Source organism: Osmerus eperlanus, chromosome 25 (genome assembly GCF_963692335.1).
Source record: "Osmerus eperlanus chromosome 25, fOsmEpe2.1, whole genome shotgun sequence".
In the NCBI taxonomy this organism is placed as follows: domain Eukaryota; kingdom Metazoa; phylum Chordata; class Actinopteri; order Osmeriformes; family Osmeridae; genus Osmerus; species Osmerus eperlanus.
The window spans coordinates 9,343,222-9,360,713 of NC_085042.1; the positions used below are offsets into that span (position 1 = coordinate 9,343,222).

At 49.5% G+C, this 17,492-nt stretch overlaps 1 protein-coding gene across 1 annotated transcript in view; it reads right to left on the reverse strand.

Annotated features, from left to right (window-relative positions):
• cfap299 (cilia and flagella associated protein 299) overlaps positions 1 to 17,492 on the reverse strand; it is a 41,868-nt gene that overhangs the window by 2,828 nt on the left and 21,548 nt on the right. The window contains exon 2 of the mRNA XM_062451347.1: positions 8,682 to 8,824. Coding sequence (XP_062307331.1) covers positions 8,682 to 8,824 — 143 coding nt within the window. The remainder of the gene's footprint in view (positions 1 to 8,681; positions 8,825 to 17,492) is intronic.

Sequence of the window (17,492 nt, forward strand, 5' to 3'; positions counted from 1 at the left end):
TGACACCAGCGCTTTACAGAGGTCACAACTCAGCATATTGGAAACAGAGAAGAAAAAAAAAACTGATTATAAAGTACTACTACACGCAGTCCCATTATGATATCAACGTTTAACAGCTGGTTATAAAACAAATCTTGTTCCCCCCCCCCCCCCCCCCCGGAAAAAAAATCATAAATACAAGCAACCAACCCATGATGTGATTTATCTTTTGGAGGGAGAGAAGAATGTCAAGTCTGTTTTCAATTTGACCTGAGGTGGTGTGTTGGATTTCTCCAAGGCCAGGCATTAAGGTGAAGCTGAAGATAATAAGGCACTGAAACCATATAAAGGTTTGGGTTCCAAAATAAATGGTGGATTAATTTATGGCATCCGATAGAATCCTTCTTTCCTCTACCACTTTTCTGTTGTTTACACAAGTTCAAACAGCAGCAACCATGTGTGGGAGCGGGGGCCATGTGCAGGGGCAGCAGCGTGTGGGGGGCAGCAGCGTGTGGGGGGCAGCAGCGTGTGGGGGGGCAGCAGCGTGTGGGGGGGCAGCAGTGTGTGGGGGGCAGCAGCGTGTGGGGGGCAGCAGCGTGTGGGGGGGCAGCAGCGTGTGGGGGGCAGCAGCGTGTGGGGGGGCAGCAGCGTGTGGGGGGCAGCAGCGTGTGGGGGGGCAGCAGCGTGTGGGGGGCAGCAGCGTGTGGGGGGGCAGCAGCGTGTGGGGGGCAGCAGCGTGTGGGGGGCAGCAGCGTGTGGGGGGGCAGCAGCGTGTGGGGGGCAGCAGCGTGTGGGGGGGCAGCAGCGTGTGGGGGGGCAGCAGCGTGTGGGGGGGCAGCAGCGTGTGGGGGGGCAGCAGCGTGTGGGGGGCAGCAGCGTGTGGGGGGGCAGCAGCGTGTGGGGGGGCAGCAGCGTGTGGGGGGCAGCAGCGTGTGGGGGGCAGCAGCGTGTGGGGGGGCAGCAGCGTGTGGGGGGGCAGCAGCGTGTGGGGGGCAGCAGCGTGTGGGGGGCAGCAGCGTGTGGGGGGCAGCAGCGTGGGTTACTTTCTTTGAGAAAATAGCACCCCTTAAGCAGTTAGGAAATTTGGTTTTAAGTAAAGCACCGGGGGCAAAATAAATACAAACATTTACGATTTTTTTAAAAGGAGCTGAAGAATCTTCGGTAGTCCAAACGCTCGTTTGTCGATAAGGGGCTCAGACCACCTTGTTACAGGACTCTGTACCAGCTACACTCCCAGCACTCTTGACACGTCTGCCAGTCCAACCTTCAGGAACCTCTTAAGAACAAGAAAGTGAAGAGAAAGAGTAGGAAGAGTGAACAGGACCTGCTGGTGAACCTGGTGAGACACTTCACTCGGAATATAACTCTTACCAGACAAGACTGAGATTCAAAATCAACTCACCTAACGACTAAAACCAAAATGAAACAACAGTGCTGTGTTGTTACACAGACACGTTTTCTGGATGAATCTGCCAGTTAAACTCCCAAAACATCCTGTCAGCAACTTCTCACCTTGATAAATCAGACACACCTGCAAAACCAAGCAGTAAAAACGTGGCTTAAGAACACATGATTGAGAGAGCGCATTGCGGCGCAGAGATCGGCCAGTGTAACTGTAGGATCGTAACAGCTCTGCAGAGCAGAATGAGTCATATACAGTAAGCCTTACATCGGATCGGAGGGGTGGAGGGAGGGGATGTGGTGGAGGGAGAGAGAGGGCTGGAGGAGGAGAGAGGGGTGGAGGTGGAGAGGGGTGGAGAGGGAATGAGGGGTGGCGGGGGAGAGAGGGGTGGAGGGGGAGAGAGGGGTGGAGGAGAGAAGGGTGGAGGAGAGAGGGGAGGAGGGGGAATGAGGGGTGGCGGGGGAGAGAGGGGTGGAGGGGGGAGAGAGGGGTGGAGGGGGAGAGAGGGGTGGAGGAGAGAGTCTGTCCGTCCCAGTGACACACCGGCCCTCTTTAGAGGTTCTCATCTCCCGCTCCAGCACCACGAGGACCAGCTGCCTAGCAGAAACACAACTCCAAATATCACACTTCGAGGCGGTGAAGGTTGCTCTAGCAGGGCCTCCATTATTCCCCAGCAACGGTTTGTGGTCCAAGAAGAAAGTTGGACCTCGAGGGAGGAGGTTGTGTGTAAAAATCTAGAGAGAGACACAGTATACAGGACTGCAGGAGGGGGAGCAGGACAGGAGAAACAGCACATAGCATGCGTGATCATAATAACACTACTGGAACCAGGCCAGAGCGCTGCATGCTGTATATCACTTGCTGCCCCGCTTTACAGCGTCCAATACATGATAAACAACAGATGTAAACCGTTAATGACCTGGACCATAAAAAATAAATCACAGAATGCTTACATTCACATTTTAGGCCACAGTGAACTTTGAAATATTGTCCTCGTTTGGCAGGGGTCTGGCTCCGGGCCAGTGTTTAGTGAGATTTGTTTCAGTAGCAATCTCTGGTGCATTATAAAGACTTTCTACGCATTTTCATTTTGCTCATATGAGTATCTTCTGACAACAAACACATTTTGTAAAGCTACAAATGACAAGTAAACATGTGGCTGTTACATGATCGCCCCCCCCCCCCCCTCCTCTACCTATGCAGCCCTTCCAACAAACACAGCCCCTTCATCTCAGAAGGAACTTTCTGATATAAAATTTAAAAATTGTTATTTGACGAGAAAAGAAAAAGGGCATGTGCATTTGCTGCTGGTCTCCTAGCAACGCAGGCTTCCTTGGACTGGTCCCTGGTTCAACAGCCAGGGACGGTAAATCAGCTTGACGGAGACTTCATCTCAGCAAGGCTCTGGAGGACCCACACCGCATCTTAACATCACCACGGGCTGCTGCTAGGACCAGGAGACCAGGACATGGGCCGTGTTTATCACCACGGGCTGCTGCTAGGACCAGGAGACCAGGACATGGGCCGTGTTTATCACCACGGGCTGCTGCTAGGACCAGGAGACCAGGACATGGGCCGTGTTTATCACCACGGGCTGCTGCTAGGACCAGGAGACCAGGACATGGGCCGTGTTTATCACCACGGGCTGCTGCTAGGACCAGGAGACCAGGACATGGGCCGTGTTTATCACCACGGGCTGCTGCTAGGACCAGGAGACCAGGACACAGAGACCAGGACACCAGAGGTTTAGAGAGAGCAGCCTGAACCGTCAACACAGAGGACTGGACACACCCAGATGGAGACAAGGACAGCTGGAGGGACAAGGACAGCTTGAGGGACAATGGGGCTTCAAATCACAAGGTAGGACAGAACCAGAAGCCTGCATGCTACAGTCTGAGTTAAATAGAAATTCCCCACTCGCTGAGTCACATAGGTCCAGAATTTATACCGAAATGCCATACAACAATTAACATTTTTGCTGGTAGACCACTTTTATGCCATGGTAAACCACTTGCTTTTTGGTAGTAAAATAGGACAGATGTGAGATATTTTAACACTGAACATGAAACAGCAGATGGAAAGTGTTTGAGACATTGTCTAGAGAGCTGATGTAGAGTGACAGGACATTCAGGACGCATTTTCAGCAGGCCTGTCTGAGGTGGGCGACTCCGCTGAGAGGAACATTCCAGATGGATGAAAATACGGTGACTTCCCCCCCCCAATATATCACTGTAAACATAACTAGTAAGTCATTTTAATATTAATGGTCTCGGTGGAGAGCAGGGCCTTGCAGCTGGACGGCACCACACCCTGACACACGGACTGCTCAGCATGAGGACCTGGGGCCTGGTGGAAACAACTACCGCAACCGTCGCCGTAGAAACGACTGCGCGTCCTTCCACTCGCGATGGTAACGGCAGTTACCGCCGTTGTTATCTCATCATAACGATATGTTATATCGTTATGTCAACATTGTCATGATAGTCTCGCAGGAGAGCGGAGCAAGATTGGAAGATGTAGTCTGTGCAGAGGGCCAACAGTTAGCGCAGTAAACGGTTTTTAACTACAGTACCAAACATTACAAACTTAGAACAGTTTATCCTCAATCTCGCGTTTAAAAAATCAGCCTTTTTGAGCCGTTATAACTGCGCCGAGCTAATAAGAGAAAAATATCAAGCTTGTTTTAGCTCTACATGGTCGAATCAAATCGAGCATGTTGTTGTGTGTTTGAGGTGTTGTGGCTGGCTGTCAAGTCCGGAGCTTATCTCTGCACACTGCCTGAGGCACTACACAACGCAGCCACACAACTGGGTGTTAAACTACTTTCCTCCGTATGGCTGAAGCACCAGAGACCACATCATCTTCGCTGGGGGAGGTCGACTACACAACAGGGATCCCGGGTCTTCCTCTGTTTTGAAAAGGCTTCTAGAATAACACGCCGTACAGAGAGTTGTGTGCATGAACACTCAACCTTCGCTAACTTATGGTTCATAACGAATGATAAGAGATTTACGGCTCGCGATAATAACTTCGGAGAGTTACAGTCTTACTTTCCGGTTCCAAACGAAGGCCAACGTTATATTACCATTGACCAATCAAACCATTAATTCATGATTATACATCTGTAGAAGTTCCATGGAAATTTGGCAGGAGGCCCAAAATCATTTTATCACCCCGCCCCGATAGAAATGTCCAATCTATCAAATTAATCTATCAAAATGAGAAGATCAACACGCAACGTAAGGAATGTCAGGGAATCATTTATCTGTCAGAAAACTATTGTGCTTGTAAGACTAAATGTCCGGGCCAGCCTCCCAAAACACACAAGCACGGACAATGCTTCGGGCCAACCTGGAAATACCTCTGGGTCTGGAACAATCTCTCCCTCGTATTATAAACTAATAAAGGAGGACAGCAATGCAAATATATTTTCGTAGCGGCAGAAATGAAGTCAGGCTGCCAGGTGCGCGGCAGGGCTGTGGAGCGAGGCAGGATGGGCTTGGCCAGGAGAGAGGAGACCGTTCAGGTCTAATGGACCACCTTGTCAGTAACGCGTCCACACTGAAACTGGCGCGGAGCAGAGCCGTCCGCAGTAGGAAGAGCAGGGCTGATGCTGAGATGAAGGTGTCTCTCTGATGTACCTGTTTGAGCGTGTGCAGGTGACACCCAATAGAGGCAGGGTGGAGGACAAGGCTAACAGAACACACACTGGACGACGCAGGCCACCATAGAGGAGACGGTATCTCAGAGATATCTCAGAGAGAGAGAGAGAGAGAGAGAGAGAGAGAGAGATAGAGAGAGAGAGAGAGAGAGAGAGAGACAGTAGTTTTAAACATCATGAACTGAGACGTAAATATAAACCAATTAAGACTGGGGTTTCTGAAAGAAACTGAATGAACAGAGACAGAGAGAATGTGTGCAAGAGAGAGAGATAGAGAGATAGAGTGCAAGAGACAAAGACAGTTTGAGACAGAGAGATAGATTGTGAGAGAGAGAGAGAGAGAGAGAGAGTGAGAGAAAGAGAGAGAGAGAGAGAGAGAGAGAGAGAGAGAGAGAGAGAGAGAGAGAGAGAGAGAGAGAGAGAAAGACAGAGTGAGAGAAAGACAGAGTGAGAGAAAGAGAGAGACAGAGAGAGAGAGAAAGACAGAGAGAGAAAGACAGAGAGAGAGAGAGAGAGAGAGAGAGAGAGAGAGAGAGAGAGAGAGAGAGAGAGAGCAGGGGACCTGAAGAGCCAGAGTGCATAAACAGATGGCCACTTTGCCGGGGAACATTAAATAGACATCAGAGAAGATGGAGGCGCATCTGGAGAGACAGGAAGCAGGATAGCAGAGCTGCAGATCTGTGGGGTAATTAGGAGAGGGCCGGGAGGAGGTGTGTGTGAGGCACACACACCTACCACTCAGTTAACCACACACACGCACAACCTCCGTGTGTGTGTGTGTGTTTGCATCAATGGGTGGAGCGGCTGTGTTGGAATACCTCAGACTGAACAGTAGTTGTATCGCCTTCCATGATTTATGACTCCCATTATTAATACAGTTCACTGAGATTAGTCATGGAAGATGACCTGTCAGCTTGTGTTTTCTTCTTTCTGCTGGGCGTCAGAGTAACGACAGGGCTAGCTCCTGCTAATCAGACCACACAGCATCACCTCATAAAACACACAGCACGAGGAGGTACATACACACCCTCCCTACTGTAACCTCAAGGTCAATCTGAAGACGTACACATGCAGCACGCTAAACGGCTTCTCTTTTTTCCACACACGCTGGTGAACCTATCCACCCCTGGTCAGAGGGGAGGTGGAGGGGGAGGCTGGAGAGGGAGGCTGGATGGAGAGGATGGAGGTAGAGGCTAGAGGTGGAGGCTGGAAGCTGAGGCTGGAGGTTAGAGGTGGAGGCTGGAGCTGGCGTCCCTGGGCTCTGTGGCGTGGAGCAGGGCTGGGACTGAGCCCTGCGGTTGGGAGGGCTCTGTGCATCCGTGTCCAGAGAGTGGGCAGCAGATCCAGCATCTGGTCCTTCTTAAAGGAAACCACACGCACTGTGTGTTATTGTTCCCAACAGAGAGAGAGAGGGGGGGGGGGAGGGAGGGAGAGTGGGAGGCAGGAGAGGAGGGAGGAAGAGGGGGTGACAGGGAGGGACAAAGAGAGAGGGCGCGGGGGGTGAGGAGAGGGAGGGAGATTACGGAGAGAGAGGGTTGAGAGTGGAGGGGGGTGAGGAAGAGAGAGAGAGAGAGGTGGGAGTGAGGGGGGTGATGGAGAGAGAGAGGGGGGAGGGAGTGAGTGAGGGAAATGGGAGAGAGAGAGGGGGGAGGGAGAGACAGAGCAGGACAGAATGAGGAAGGGGGAGGGAGAGAGAGAGGGAGTCAGAGAGGGAGAGAAAGATACTGAGTGAGAAGAGGACAGAAGAGGTCCATATTTGTGGCCCGTGTTTTTCAGGAGGTGAATGGTGCTCCTGGTTTGGTACTGGTATTATTGTAGTGTTCCTGGTCACAGTCTGAACTCTGTAAACTTTAGCAACTAAGCTTGACAGATGCAACTGTACTCCACACAGGGCGGTCATGGTGAGAATGACTGGTATTTACTTGCTTAAGAGATTGACAGACGTAAATACAACAAAAAGGACAGGCTTTGTGGCAGTTTTTAAGCATATTTATACTAGGTGACTGTGCAAGTGTGTGTGTGTGTGTGTGGTGTGTGTGTGTGTGTGGTGAGGACGAGGAACACATCATAACAAAGGCCTGGGCTTTAGACATGTGAGGGCAAAAGAAAAGCCCATGTGATGAGAAACTTCACATCTCCTCACGGGTAAAAGCCAAACATGGATCAACCACAGCGTTTCAGTTCCCAACACTATTTACAATGATGTATTTATGGTATTTACAAGATGAAAAGACCTGTTTGGAATGATTTCCGTGATCTTGGATGAAACAGCAGGCACAGAGTGTGTACGTCTGATTGCAGCACATGAACTTCATTGTAACTCTGCCCACGCTTCGATTTCACATTCGAACAAGAATCTCATATTTATGTTCAGTTGACTTGATGTTCTCTAGCTGTCTGGCTAAAGAACATCTGCAATACCTTAATGTTCCCCACGTTTGTTCATGGATTCATTAATAATATTCTGGATTGAAATGTTGAAATGGGAAAGACCAGGATTAAATACTCAAATACATATCCGTCATATCATTTAAAATCTGATACAAGGGACGGCAATGCGACACACTGTCCAGACCAGCCTTCTGTTTCTCAGTGAGCTGAAGGCTGTAACTTTGCAGGGTCAACTTCAGGGAACAGGCGATACAAGCCCAGGTGTTTGTAGTGAGTCAGACAGGAGCAGCTGGCCCCTGCGTGCGGTCAGCTCTGCCCAGGTGAGTTAGTGCTGCTGGGACAGGTAGCACATAGGCGATCTGAAATGTAGGGGATGTGTGACTGCGTGACTGTGTGAAAACATCTCGAATGTACAAATGGTGTTGGCGTCAGTGATTCCAACTCCGTATGTACACAATGCTCCTCTTACGAAATGACCCAGAAGATGGTATCAACTCAATTTTTTTCTTTCGCTCTACATACAATTTTGGGCGTGTTTTGTACTTTATTGGACAGTTTTTAAGTGAAGTGTGACAGGAGAGGCAAGGGAGAGAGAGAGAGAGAGAGAGAGAGAGAGGGGAAGACATGCAGCAAAGAGCCCAGGCCGGATTCAAACCCAGCCCGCTTTGCCTTGTCTTATCGTTCCAATAAAAAGCGTCTTTTAACCCTTTTGTTCCTCCAAATCCATCAACATTTGAGGACTTCCAAGTCCATTTACACGGGAGACGCTTTGCAAATGTCTCTCTCAGCACTCATCAGGATGTAGTGGTGCCTGTTTTCGAGTGGCCCAGGGCAGGCAGGATGTAGTGGTGCCTGTGTTCGAGCGGCCCAGGGCAGGCAGGATGTAGTGGTGCCTGTGTTCGAGCGGCCCAGGGCAGGCAGGATGTAGTGGTGCCTGTGTTCGAGCGGCCCAGGGTAGGCAGGATGTAGTGGTGCCTGTGTGCGAGTGGCCCGGGGCAGGGCCAGACATCAGCCCAGTCACAAGCAGGACTGCGTGTCTGTTTTGAAACCCGGTGCTGAAAGGTATGTCCAGGCCACAACGACCAACACTGTCGTGCACCACAAAGTCTGTCATTTTCACAGCCCAGGTCTAAGCCTGTTGGGTCTCTAATCCAGCAGAACAACGTTTCTGCGCCCAACTTGTCAAAATCTGTTGAGCCGCAAGCTCTCCCAACCAACATGGACGTGCTACAGTAAGAGCAGGCTCACCTTAAATCCGTTGATCTTGGCAGAAGCCTCTTCTTTCCACTGAAATATTGTTCGAATTCTTCAGTTTTCAGTCTGTGGGAGTAGTCTATATAGCCAGATATTTCCTGTCCGAGAGCATTTCGATCCCTTATAAAAATAATTGACTGTAAAAAGAGAGAGAGAAGGAAACGCTGGGTAAATAATTATGATCATCCTGCTTTGAGTACAACCAAGAGGAGGCAGACATTATTCATGGAGATACAGCTCTGATACAAAGACTCCCACTCAGACAGGAAGTGACACATGCTGCTCAGAGCAACGGCAGAACGCTTGCAAGCGATTCAACTCTGAGGCTCAAAAAACGGTCTTGAAGTCTGGCCTCAAATTCTAGCTTGGTGGCTCTTTGGCTACAGCAAGTTCAGAGCAACAATAGACTCATCCACAATGTGAATGTTGTGTAAATGTGTTGCCCCTCACCAAACGCTAAAGATGGGAATCCCAAAGCAAGCACTTTCATCCTTGTTCTTTTCTTCTAACCTATCTGTTTAGCAATCTCTGCCTGCTGCCACCATACGCTAGTCCCTTGAAGTCTAAAGGTCTAGTGTAAATTCAAACCACATCTGTAGGGAAACTTAAACAAAGCGAGTGAATCAAAAGATAAACAGATTCCTCGTCAAAACTCAAAGAAAATCAAAAGACCCGAACTGGCGTACCCCTAGGTGAGGAGACCACTTTGAAATGGTTCGTACTGATAAGGCCTTTGAATGAGGAGGGGGAAACTGGTGGCAGAACCTTCACACTCAGGTGTGGAGAGAATGTTTCTGTCTGGGCGGCGCACTGATAACAGGCTGGTAAACAAAACATGCTTTGATGAGCCAGACCTAGGGATCCTCCAGGGTGGGGCTCTCCTGTTCTCCGTGTGAATCCCGGTCGGAGGACAGGACTGCAGGGTGGGAGAGCTCTTCTTCTCTGGTGTTTAGACATGGAGGAGAGCTCTTCTTCTCTGGTGTTTAAACATGAAGGAGAGCTCTTCTTCTCTGGTGTTTAAAGATGGAGGAGAGCTCTTCTTCTCTGGTGTTAAAACATGAGAGAGAGCTCTTCTTCTGTAGTGTTTAAACAGATGCTATCTGGTTCACAGCTGGCCGGGGGCCGGGCCTGCTACTCTATATGGTGGCTTCTGTGCTCCCGCAGTCAATCTTGAAAAGACTTCACCAGATGGAAGTGAGAGAGGGAGGGAAGGAGAGAGGGAGATTGAGAGAGGGAGATTGAGAGAGGGAGAAAGAGAGAGGGAGAGAATCAGCAGGAGTAGAACCAATCATTGGAGTCACCTTTCCAATCACATTCCACTGCCCACAGAGATTAGCTAGAGCACCCAGCCCCATCTCCAGCAAAACGTCCCAAATTCTGGCAATTTCCGGTTCTAAACTGCTGTGGAACAGCCGGTGTGGACTCTTGGTGCCTGAAGGCTGACACTGGTGTCAGCAATCACTGTAGGCTAAGACCACCCCTCCCCTGTCCCCTTCTAGGAACACAGATGTGTGTAACTATACAAACCCCGGCCCCGGCAGGCGGGCAGAGGCTGACAGCATAGTGACATGCACTGGGCTGCTCTTTTGTGCTCTGACAATGTCCTACAGGTGGGGACACAATGGCAGGGCAACCTGACATCCTGTGTGTGTGTGTGTGTGTGTACAACGTGCAGCATAACGTGTGACTCCCAGAGTGAGAGTCCTACCCAGCAGGGAGAACACACAGCCTCCCTGATCCCCCAGGCGACAGGTGAACAAACACTCTCGTCCTCTCTGCACAGCCTATCTTTCCAGCAGTCAGGGAGGGAGGGTGGGAGGGAGGGAGGGAGAGGGAGGGAGGGAGGGAGGGAGGGAGGGAGAGGGAGGGAGGGAGGGAGGGAGGGAGGGGGAGGGAGGGAGGGAGGGAGGGAGGGAGGGAGAGGGAGGGAGGGAGGGAGGGAGGGAGGGAGAGGGAGGGAGGGAGGGAGGGAGGGGGGGAGGGAGGGGGGGGGAGGGAGAGAGGGAGGGGGATGGGGGGAGGGAGAGAGAGAGGGGAGGGGGGGAGGGAGAGAGGGAGGGAGGGGGATGGGGGGAGGGAGGGAGAGAGAGAAAGAGAGATGGAGGGAGGGAGAGAAAGAGAGATGGAGAGAGGGAGGGAGGGGAGAGAGAGGGAGGGAAGGGGGAGAGAGAGAGAGAGGGGGTGGGAAGGGAGAGAGAGAGAGGGAAGGGAGAGAGAGAGAGGGAAGGGAGAGAGAGAGAGGGAGGTAAGGGAGAGAGAGAGGGAAGGTAGAGAGAGAGAGGGAGGGAGAGAGAGGGAGAGAAAGAAAGAGAGATGGAGGGAGGGGAAAGAGAGAGGGATGGAGGGAAGGGGGAGGGAGAGAGAGAGAGAAAGAAAGAGAGATGGAGGGAGTGAGGGAGAGCAGGGCTGCTGGGAGGGGATGGCTGCTATCACACAGCTGCCCTGACGCACAGCGGTGGTTTCTCTATACGGCAGAGGCTTTTCCACTGACGCAAGCATCTGCAGTGGGTGTGTGTCTGTGTGGACGGGGGCCTGGGTGGAGGGGGTGTCAGCCCCCCCCCCTAACGGATAACCCTTTACCAGGAACCCCCTGGCCCCTCTTCCCTGTGAACACCCCCCCCCATCTACCCCTCACTCTTCATGCCCAACGCCCTCCCAGCCCCCCACCACCCAGCACCATCCCTCCCTGTCCTGGGAACAGTCTTGCCCTGTCAGAGAGCTGTGCAGGTGTGCTGGGGTGTCAGCAGCCCCTCCCGTTTATTATTGGTGGGCTGCACTTTAGGAGGAATCCTGGGCCATCACTAACAACTGTGTCAATTTGTTGGGGTAATGAAAACATGGCCTGTATGACAGGAATGTTTGAGGTCGGACTCTACTTTTTTGGCAGGCTCTGCCCTCGCCCCTCTTTAGATATTCCTTGAAGGGGGAAAATTGTGTGAGTGTGTGTGAGTGTGACTGAGTGTGTGTGTGTGTGTGAGTGTGAGTGAGTGAGTGTGTGTGCGTTCTGTGAAGGGGAGGGCCGGGGCGAGCTGGGAGGGGTTGCTTGACTTGGAGACTTCACACAGCGGGGCTTGAGTAGGAGATGAGAACACCGGACGTGCTGAGGTGAGCTGTTTCTGGAGAGACCTACCCAAACACACTTCCTGTTTCTGGAGAGACCTACCCAAACACACTTCCTGTTTCTGGAGAGACCTACCCAAACACACTTCCTGTTTCTGGAGAGACCTACCCAAACACACTTCCTGTTTCTGGAGAGACCTACCCAAACACACTTCCTGTTTCTGGAGAGACCTACCCAACACACTTCCTGTTTCTGGAGAGATCTACCCAAACACATTTCCTGTTTCTGGAGAGACCTACTCAAACACACGTCCTGTTTTGGTTACCTATTGACTACTAGCCATTTGGCCGGTGGACAAAAAAAGTTAGTTTTGCACCCTGGCTGCTCCTCAACAGAACGACAGGCTGGATGTGAGGCGCTGTATGAGAGCCCAGGCTGAGGATGTTTGTGTAAACGCTCCGTAGTAAGATCAGGATGAACACACAAACCAACACACACATTAACAAACACACACACATCCAGTATAAACACATACACATACAGTGCAAACACACACACACATACCTGACATAACACTACGTGCTCCAAGAGGATGTTTGTCAGATTTAAATTCACGTTCTTCAACCTTTGCCTGAAGAGAGGACTTCCTTCTTTTACAAGTTGTAACCATAACATTCTAAGTGTCAGTTAGGAATGTTCTCACATTGTTTCTTCCATACATAAAAGAGACATATTGCAATTTATATGACAGCACATTTTTTGTGGTGCCGCCGTCTAAGATTCCCAATGTAGCGGGAGATCTCTTCTCAGCTTAAAAAGGAAATCATTTTTACTCTTAAATTACTTTAGTCGGTTTAAGTGAAATGTTTTCTTGTTTATCATAATGGTCTTAACAGGCTGGATTTTGCATGCACACGCAGGCAATAATGATGAAAATAATCAAAAGAAGCTGTTTCCTCACTTATAATTACAGGGCGTGTCACTAGACAGATGTCTTGGCGAAAGAAACAAAAATGCACAACCAAACCATACCCAAAGAGTACTCGGTCTCCTCGGTGGTTAAACTTTATATCTGTATTCTTTTCTAGCATTTTAGAGCGTAGTGTCTTTGGCTGTTGATTAAAAATAGGAGAGGAATATGAGCTATTTACGGAGAGCATGCAGGCTGCAACTAATCTGTTAAACAATGTGGCCCAGCCTCACTTCAGCTCTGTTTAAACACAAAAGTAACATATCCCAAGCAAGGTATGACAAACCGACTCAAGAAAATGCATCCATCAAAATACAGATGTTAAACAGAGGACAAAAACTGAAAACGAGCTTGAACGTTGTTTGAAAAGTGGTTTAAAGAACGGGAGGGCATTTGTTTACAGCATGTGCACTCCATCTGCATGCATAAACAGTTTTGCATGGGTGTTTGTGCAGGAAACTAAATAAATAAAAACCAGGAGCAGGTGTCCTTCGGCCCAGCTCTCCCGGACAGCCGTGGGTTGGGACGCTACGCCCAGTGAGGTTAGCCCTGAGGGCAGGACAACCGTGGCCAGATACCAAAAGCGAAGCGGCTCGGTCAATCAGGCAGCTACAGCTCGACCCCTGAGGTCGCCTGGTCCACGGCCTTATTCAGAGAACTCGCCAGTAAAGACTCCACCACAAAATAAGTGGCTTGAACCCACATACTTTAAATTACAGGGCACGCCGAATCAGAAAATGCTATCCTGCTTCTCGCAATGGTGTTTTCGAAATTCTATTAAAACCTCCCTTCATTTGGTCCCACATATAGCCTAGACTTTTCTAATGTTCTCCTGATTGCTTCATAGACAGAAATCATTGATTGCCTGTGTGCAAGGTCCCAATGGCGTGGTTCCAAGCATCTTTAAAACAATTCAGCGTTGGTCGACGTACAGAAACGATCAGCCTGCACGCCTACGTGTAGCGAGCGAGGCAGACTGAATTATCTGGATGGGGTCCACACCGTGCTGCCCTGGGAGCGGGGCCTTCCCATCAGAGCGTCCAGGCTGAGCTGCCCTGGGAGCGGGGCCTTCCCATCAGAGCGTCCAGGCTGAGCTGCCCTGGGAGCGGGGCCTTCCCATCAGAGCGTCCAGGCTGAGCTGCCCTGGGAGCGGGGCCTTCCCATCAGAGCGTCCAGGCTGAGCTGCCCTGGGAGCGGGGCCTTCCCATCAGAGCGTCCAGGCTGAGCTGCCCTGGGAGCGGGGCCTTCCCATCAGAGCGTCCAGGCTGAGCTGGAGGACTCCCAGGCCCAGCCCAGCCCAGAGCGGCTCCCAGCTGCACCGTGCTGCCCTGGCGAGAAGGGTGATCTCCACAACCCCGCCGGAGGAGAATGGGCATGCAGGACTGTTCACTGAAACTGTCCAACAAGGCATTAATTATAGGCAAAAAAAATAAATAAAAAATAATTGAAGGCAAAAAAAAATAAAAAAATAAAAAGAGACAGCAACAGGTGGAAAGAGCTCGAGCAGCAGATGTCTAGTTCCTGTGCCGCAAAAGCATAGAAGAAGAAAACTAAAAAGATGAAGAAATGCCTTATCGTAAATTAGACTCATGGCTGAATTCTGAGAGGAATGACTTGGTTGAGAATAGTGAGCCAGTCTGGCACATGTGGTCAAACGCTGCCTCAGTTAAAGATTTCAGACACCAAAGTGACCAAAACGAGGCGCATCATCCCTCCCTCTCTGTTCCAACAATCATTTTCCACATTCTTCTGGCTTTCAAATTACTGGTGGGAAACTAAATTTAAGTTTAGCACAAAGTATGTGGAGCGCTGCAACAGAGCGACATGACGATTGTTTAATCTGGGAAAACCTTGCCAAAGAATGCAAAACTTGGATTATTGTCTCATTAATCCTGATGGACATTTTTAAACCTGTACCTTATCCTGTTTAGAGACAGAATCAGTTAGTTTAGTGTCAAATGTTAGATGGTTACTCAGATAAAGCTACAACATGGAAAAGTTGGAGCAAAGTCACTCTAGTAATTTATTTTAACGGAAAGTTCCATGCTGTTTGGCATTCAGTTAATTTATCCAACAATATCTACAGGTCAGCATCTCCAGCTGAATTATCTTTGTGTGTGTTGAAAGCCAGTGCACGATAACCCCATCAGTAACCAGGTCTCTCTGTTTCCCCCAGAGTCACTTCCCCGCCCTTGCACCCGCAGAAACTAAACTTAACGCTACACAGCCTTCCCAGCATGCCTCGGGGGCCAGCCCGAGAAAGTCCCACAGCTCGTTTGAACCAGAAGCATTTCTGCCAACGAATGTAAAATTCTATGTACTGCGGGCTACTGTTCAAAACAATATTGTTTGAGAAGTCTTTTCTTTGTTAAACCGAGACACCACCTGTATGAAAGCAAGCAGAGCACAAAGATTGTGGTTCACCAGACCAGACCTGACCCGACACAAGTCAGTCTCTACTAACAAGGAGTTTCAGAATCTCCGATTGTTGTAGCCTGTGTGTGTGTGTGTCCAACATGTTAATTATGCATGCAATAAAATAGCACAGCCTCTGAAATGGGCTTGTATGAAACACATTGCCATATCTCAGTTCACTGACCCGCTCATGACTTCTTATAATAGAAGTGGGGAGGGTGGGGAAGAGATTAAATTAGTTTTTTTTTGCCCGATAGCCAGATTTGACAAACAAACAAACAGTGAAAACCTGCTCATCTGCAGACAGTTGCTTGTGCAGGTGCACTAAACCAGTCGCAGCATGAACTTCATAAAGTCAGCTTTTATCAAGATGTTGTTTATGAGCTTCAAACATCTAAGTTGAGGTTTTTCTTGCCTTTGTATTTTTTTTCCTAAAAGGGGAATGGGTCAGAATATTGGTTATATGATTAGGAAACTTCTGGTAGTCTTAGCTGGGTCTGGATTATGTTGAATAATATAAAATGATGTATATTTAAACTCAACAGCAACTTAACATTGCTGCCCAATTACACAACATGGACTTGGACTTGTCATTAAACTGGATGTTTTAGAATTTAATAGATGGGACATTAAATGAATCATTTAATCAACACTTGTTGTTGGTCATTGGCGTTAATTGTAAAATTAGGAAATCAATTTTTGGCTAAGTGGTTTAACACCGCAAGTAGGGAAATCACACTGGTGGAAAATGAGTCAACTTCATCTTGGTTGGAGACAAATACTAGCGCTCTGTTTCAAATTACCATCCTTAGTTACCCACAGCCCAGCTGTACAGGAGTGACACCTTCCCATCCTCTCCAGTCCCCACACTGCTACCACCAACAACTCTATTTCCGAGGACACTCCCTTCCTGTTGTTCAAGACGGATGTTTTAACCCGTTTTTGAGTAGAAGCCAGTGAATGTAATTGGCCGGCAGTAATTGGAACTAAGACATATATATACGATGGTGGCTGCATGGTTTCTGTTCAGCGGCTTTTCACCTTCAGCGTTCCTGGGAAGTGGAAGGTGACTTCCTGTCACACACCTGTCATTACTGGCAGCCACAGGAAGTTAACCAGGCAAGCTCGGAGGTTACATTTCAAGGCTCATGTGCAGGGTGACAAAAGTGAGGCAGTTTCTCTCTGAGCAACACAGAGACTCACACCAGACACCAACACCCACAAACCAGAACAGAGACTCAGGAATGCACACACACACGTGCGTTTTCATTTCAGGGGAGCGATTACAGAGATTGCAGCCGTTTTGTGGACAACCGATTCTCAAAGACAGGGTGCAGCAGGTCACCAATGGTCTTCCCTATTGCAGCACTTCCAGAAAACACTTAACTTTGATACTAGCATAATGGTCCGCTGCAAATCAAGTTGTTACCTTCATTATCTGAGCTTTTTGCGCACATGCCGAGAGGAGTTTTCCAATACGAACGTTGGTATTTGAGTTGCATTACTCATACTTTACAGTAAACGGGATTTTGTTGTTTATTTAACTTGCCTTCAAAAGAACTAAGGAATCCTTTAATGGAGCAATTAAATACGGATCAAAACGACCCTGTTCTTAACACAGCCCTCTGCATTTGAGCGCTACTTTTCCAGCTATGGTCCAAGCGAGAAAGATCTGAAATATGGCCATGAAGGGTACAATCACCAAATTACACAGCAGCTGTCTGGACGTCAGGGAAAAAGAAGAAAACTTGAGCACAGCTGTAATTAAATGGACAGATTCAAATACACTGCACTATACACTGCACTAACATTCCTGCCAAGTGCAGTAAACAGAGTTGTGCCTGCCCCCAGTATGAATGAACCCTACCCTCCACAATGTCACCTAACCATCTGACTAACTGGCAGGTACTGGAGCCCCAAATAGAGATGTAACTAAGATAGGGCCCTCAATCACCCCCATCCAATAATGGCTCCCATCCAAATAATAAGTCTGGTTTCTCTTCACCAAACAGCTCTACGTAGGTGTCTTGGTGTGTGTCTATTTTACCTGGTACAAAGAAGTCTTTCCCAGTTTTCCCACGCGTCAGAAACCAGGTGAGTTCAGGAGGTGAAATCAGAGCCTAGTTTTGGGAGCCTCTGTCAAACACAGGCTGTCTGCACCTGTGGCCACCCGCTACCTTCAAACATGAGGTCACGAGGCCAGCGCTCCCCTTCTGAGGACAGGCCGTGTGAGCCACGGAGACCGTCTCTGTGGAAGACACGCTTCTGAGATGTCCCCTTGTCCCACGAGGCAGAGACAGAGGCAGTGTTCCTCAGGTGGGCTGTGTGTTAGCATGTGTGAGAAAGCAGAGGCAGTGTT